This window comes from Wasmannia auropunctata, unplaced genomic scaffold, assembly GCF_000956235.1.
Source record: "Wasmannia auropunctata unplaced genomic scaffold, wasmannia.A_1.0 LD336061.1, whole genome shotgun sequence".
Lineage (NCBI taxonomy): Eukaryota > Metazoa > Arthropoda > Insecta > Hymenoptera > Formicidae > Wasmannia > Wasmannia auropunctata.
The window spans coordinates 589079-595080 of NW_012026829.1; the positions used below are offsets into that span (position 1 = coordinate 589079).

A 6002-nucleotide genomic window follows, 5' to 3' on the forward strand; every position below is an offset into this window, starting at 1 on the left:
TACACGCTTACACATATTATTGTAAAATTAACCGTGTAAAAATATGCATTTAACTGTGTAAAACACAGATAAAATGTGTAAAAATATAAATGCGTAAAATGTTACTACAGATTTACACACTTGGAGTGTTGTCTGTTGCCTATTCCCTATTCCTTTTCATTATGTTTTTCGGTTGGATATACATCTACAATGTGTTCTTTGCTTCCTGCTTTTTGCTTTTTTCCCTATTTGCGACCGTTTTATCGACAATCGTGTTTCCTGCCTCTTCCGAAGTTCGTCAACATTTATCCCGGGCGAAAATGAAGGATCAGGATATACCTAAGAGGCAAAAAGAGGCAAGGGTGGCAAAAAGTGGTAAAAAGCAAGAAACCAGATGCAAAGAGCACATTGTAGAGTCAGCCTAGTTCCGAAACACAATAGATGTAGTAAGTCTTAAGTCGTAAGAAATCGAGCAGTCGCACTCGAAGAGAATAATCGATTATGATTGATCAATTTCTTACGATTTTCTTTACGAATTTCTTAAGACTTACTACTGCACTTATTGTGTTTTGGAACATAACATATCTGCAGCACAGTCGGTTACTAAAAGATTGCAACACTTTTTTTGTGAGATATTGAACAAAAAGGATTTAACATTTATTGATAATCTATATTGAAAGCGTCGTCATTTTATGAGGCATCCTGATTTTGTGTACCATTATTAAAAGAAGATTTATTTGCTACGTTTCCGCTAAGTAATGAGATTAGCAAAGGTAACAAACTGCCCCGCAAAATGTTTATATCGACGGTTTTTGGAAAGAGTATAAAAATTTTGAAAATGCGAAGCACGCGTATTTGGACGCGTGTAGCGAGCGGTTATAACAGTTGTCAAAGGATGCCTTCCATTTAGCGACACAAGTCAACGCAAGCATCATTCTGTCTTTGTTGTCATTAATGTCAATGAATGAATCGAAAAGACAGAATGATACTTGTGCAGTTGTCGACTTGTGTCGCTAAACGGAAGGCACCCGTGGTGATACAGAATTGACAGGCTATCGTATAAATCGCATCCAGAGATAACGAAAGAAAAAGTGCAGGCTACCTTTTAGTAACCGGCTGCGCACGAAGGGCCGCGTGGCGAACCGGGCAGATTCGGCGCGCGCGGCGACTATGAGAACGTGTCCCGCTATACTAAATATAACCGCTGCCTCGCCGCGGCTATTTCCTACTCGAGATAAACGCGAGAGTCATGAGAGAAGAAAAGCAGAGTGCGCGAGATCTTTGGCTCTCTCGCGCGCCGCAGATCTCTGGAAAAATCCGGATCGCTTTCCACGATTTTCGCCGCGACCGCGATGCCCCTTATCAGCGCCACGGTTATCGGAAGCGATAACCAATCTGCCGAGCGCATACCTGCGCGGTATGCAGGTTTTTGTCCTCTCCGACAGGTGCGGGACTCGACGAAGGCTGAAACGCGCGAACTGTTTTGTTCAAACAAATCGATCGCGATTTAATGTCGCTATACAATCGGAATTAAATCAATTCGAATTGACGATATACAAATATTTGTAGCTCTGCAGCGGCGTGAATGCTAATAAATGGTACAGCTGATGGAGAAAAACAGCGAGGTGGTTTATTTTAACCTTAGCAGCAGATATAGGCATATAAAAAAAAATTACTGCAGATGGAAAACTGAAAGTAACGCGAACCTCACGAATACGGATTCTTGCAGTGGAATAATTGCGGAGTCGTGCAACGTCCGTGTAACAAGTCTCAATAACTGTCTCTAAAGGTCATAGGTCCGTAACCTTCTGGATTCACAGATCTCTAACAGTCCTATGAATATCTTACAGAGATGTATAGGGTGCCTTATTTTTACACTTTCGTTGAGCAAGACACTCTTAATCGATCGGCGGAGTTTATAAAGATAAGGCGGTCAACGACACGCTAAAAATTAGACCAGATTATAGATAGGCCACAAATTAAGTCTGCAGAAAAATTTATCGCTTAATTCCCGAAAGATCTCTCGCGTATATTCATTCTGCCTTTTCGCAAAAAAACGATTCCGGGGAAAGAACGAGAGACACTCTTCGTTAAGAGTTCAGCTTCGTTAAAATTTTGTTAAAAGTTCACGGCGCGATGTTACGAATTCGTCACAGATCACCGCGGGATTAACCGTGCCAGACGTTTTGAAATCGCACGCAAACGAAATACCGTTAAAGACAATTCCATTCAGCACGGTCTGTTAACGGCGCGCACGCGAGGAAACGCGGACGGCAAAACGTGCGGTGGAAAAATTCTTAAGGTCGGGCGAGAACTTTCGGGCGCTCGCGATGAGATTTCAGTGATTTCACGAGAAGGTCGAGCCGTATAGGTACCTATATATTAAATGCTCGTAAGTTGCTCATCGGCAAAAAAAAAACCGGAAAGCGGCAACCTTGCGAATTGTTCGAGGTCTTTATTACCAGCGAATTACACAAGATGCTCTCGATAAATGTATAACACACGATAAACAACGGAGTGGAGATGTTGAGAATTGCTTGAGTAAGATATATTAATTAATATATATATATATATATTTCGAGGGAAAGTATTATTTTCGCGTAATAAAAAATAAAAACATAGGTGCAATACGTTTGTTACAAAAATAATAAAAATGGAAGAATTAACCTTGAAAACAAATGGCGAAACTTTAATAACATTTTAATTTACTTCAATATATACGAGAAATATTTGATTGTAAGAAAATGAATTCGTATCTATTGGTTTTTCCGAGAGATACAAATTCGTCGAGAAATGATCGAATTTCATTCGTCCATTGAGACGATTAATTATTAATTAATTAATAGTTCCGTCGCGAATATTAAATTTAAGTGGATTAATTAAATCGACGAATATTGAAAATTTTATCGAGCTCATTCATACATTTTCATCCAACCCCCATAGCGACTATAATTAACGATCGCGTAATTTCGAAATTTCGAAATTCCGCCCGACATGCCCGCCGCACGCGCCGTTCCTATTTCATAAGCTTAACCGACGCGTCCATACCCACGTCGCCGTGGGTCGCAAATATTTACCCTAAATTCGTGCGCCAACAGCAGCCGAATAGTATTTTAATCAATTTTTTGACCGTACAATCCGTGCGTATAGAATAACTCGAGCCTGTTATCGCTCTATTCCGCGCTCTAAGCGTAAAGATAATCGTCGCGGCCGTACTTTTCGTCACCGCTTATCTACTTACTAGTAGTTTTATCTTTTCCCCACCGAGTGCGTACACTTTTTATCTCTCGCTACCCGTTATTAATATCCGTGCTTAATGTAACGCGAACAGACAATTTGTATCTGATCGTTATCGTTAATTTCTTCAATTAAAATCAGAGAATGCCTCTGTTGAATTAGTAACATCTGAATTTTTTATTTGAAGGGCCGGTAAACGTGTATGAAGTGTGAAAGGTGTCGGAGTGCTTAAGGTGGTTTTATCGCTCAACGCCAATTAGATAGTGTGACGTTGTCACATAAATGTCACACAATCGCATATGTACAGTCTATGCAAAATATTTTTATTGAATTACGCTTGTTTTTATTAAATTATTAGTAATATGGAGGGACTAACTTTTGACTGGGACTTGCTCGATAAAACCACCTTAATAATTCATATTTATAATATTCGTGACAGAATGACTATTATAATTTCTTTAATTATCAATTAGTAATTAATTAAAAATTAATCATCTCAATATATGGATGAATGAAATTCGATAATTTCTGAACGGAGGGCCTCGGGATAACAACACGATGGGCAGGTGCGCTCGCACCTGGCAAGTGAGAGATCTAGAATTTGGTTTCCAGTCAACCGCGTCAATACTTCTCTCGCTCACGTGGCTCGCTCCGATGGGGGGAAAAATCGCCTCGCCGTCGAACGCGCGATCGTTCGTGAAACGTATAGGTTTTAAGTGGAGCACGTCAAAAGCGAGAGAGAAAGAGAGAGAGAGAGAGTGCTTTGTGCCGCAACCTTAAAAAGGTCAGACCTCGTTTTATCGCTCGCTCCCGACAAGGGATAAAACGGTCGCGTGCGCTCCCAAACGTGTGTGCCGTCTCGTAAATGAAGTTTTAACGAAGCTGAACTCTTAACGAAGGGTGTCTCTCGACCGTTCTTTCCCCGAACGCTATGTCGCGCGCCCTACGGTAACTCGCCACGTAACTCGGGGGCAGGTTAATATCGAACGTTCTACGATTCCCGGTATAGAATCGCGTATCCTGGCTCGAGCCATTTTTGACGAACGCGTCATCCGATCCGACGCGTCGGTCGCAGCGTTAAAGTCGCGCTTTATGCAAAAAGGAGCGCGAGACGAGCTGTCGTCTCAGCGGAATCCCACGCGAATCATCATTCGACATTTACAGTACTTACGCAACGTCGTCTCGCCGGAGATATCGAGAATTTAGCGCCCAATCGGCGCGGCTGTCCGTCGACGAAAAACATCTGCGTCTTCCGAGGCGGTGGCGGTCTCGAGAGAGAGAGAACGACGCGCGAATCAGGCGGTATATCGAAAGCTGTCTCCGACAACATTCGAAAGACCCGAAAAACGGGAAGTACGTACAGCGATATCGCGTCGCTTGACGCACGCACGCTATTGTATATAAAATTTCCGGTGACCGCAGAGAGAGAGAGAGAGACTCGTGTCAACGTCGAGATCGAGACCGGCGAGACTCCGTTCCGACATTTCAGTCGCGAAAAATAGGAGTCACCAATATCACCGTCGCGCGGTGTCAGCTGGCGCATTCGACTTCGCCCGGGCCGATTTGACAGATCGGGCTCGGATGTTTTGACAGATTCGCCGATTCGGCCGAGGTCGGCGGATACCGCGCCGAAATGTCGCTCCCGTCTCGGCGGTCATGACCATTTTACGTTACATACGTACGTATCGCGCCGTCGCACGCGCGTTCAACAAAGCAAGGTACTCACCTTGAGGCGCTTGAGCTTGCCGTCCCTCGCGGCGTTGTACACCACGCTCTTAAAATCCATTTTCACATAATCTGACCCGAGTCACGTCGCACCGCGGCGCCTTTCTGGCCGCGTCTCTTCGTCGCGCGCGGAACGTACGCGTATTCCGTTTCGACGTCTCTCCGTCCCCGTCGTCGTCGTCGTCGTTGTTGTCGTTGTCGTTGTCGTTGCCGTTTCAACCCCGGCTCCGGTCAACAGATGACCGTTCGCGAAGCGGCGCTTCCTCCGCTCCCACCCAGCGGAGAGAGAGAGAGAGAGAGAGAGAGAGAGAGAGACAAGGGTGATACGTATATACGATCGACAAAGTCGCGTAACTATAATCGAGTGGTGGTCCCGGTTTCCCGTCTGGGAAAACGTCGCAAGGGAAAGACGCGTGGCGGACGATTCACGGATGTGTACAATATGCCGGGATGATCCCCAGGCGCAAGCGAAAAGGAGAGGGGAACACCTCCTCGGTCGGCCTCGTTCGCCGTGTTTCCGTTCGGCGGCTCCTCGTTCGCACGTCAGCGTCAGGTGGCGGCACCGGCCCGACACGTCCGGCGGTTCGTAAACGACTGAAAGCTCGGCCGGCCCGACCGCGCGGGATCAATCGTCAGCCGCGATGCACAGCTGTGCGCGATTCCGTCCGATTGTCCTCGAGTCGGTTACTCTCTCTCTCTCTCTTTCTCTGTCGCTCCCATCCGCGGCTCGTCGCCTCGTCCGTATCCGGCGTCCCGACGCCACGGAGACGCATGCGCCGCGACGCCGAGCGCAGACGCGGCTCCGACGTGCTCCGATCCGGCGTCGCGTCGTCCGCTCTCCTTCCTCCACCCTCGCACGATTCTTGTTCTTCTAGCGGGGGGGAGGGGGGGGGAGGACTCCCCTCTTCTCGCGCGCGCGGTAGCTGTCGACGCCGGCGGTCCGGAAGGAAGCTGCACGACGTCGACGATGTTGCGTCGCGGCGCCGACAGAGCGCGGCACCCGGCGATTTCGGAGCGGTCCGCGGCGCGTGCGGCTGGTCGGCGCTGAACTTCCGAGAAGG

At 46.7% G+C, this 6002-nt stretch overlaps 1 protein-coding gene across 1 annotated transcript in view; it reads right to left on the reverse strand.

Annotated features, from left to right (window-relative positions):
- LOC105450415 (protein fem-1 homolog CG6966) overlaps window positions 1-5449 on the reverse strand; it is a 31642-nt gene extending 26193 nt beyond the window's left edge. The window contains exon 1 of the mRNA XM_011690233.1: window positions 4943-5449. Coding sequence (XP_011688535.1) covers window positions 4943-5002 — 60 coding nt within the window. The 5' untranslated portion in view covers window positions 5003-5449. The remainder of the gene's footprint in view (window positions 1-4942) is intronic.
- Window positions 5450-6002: the final 553 nt, after the last annotated feature.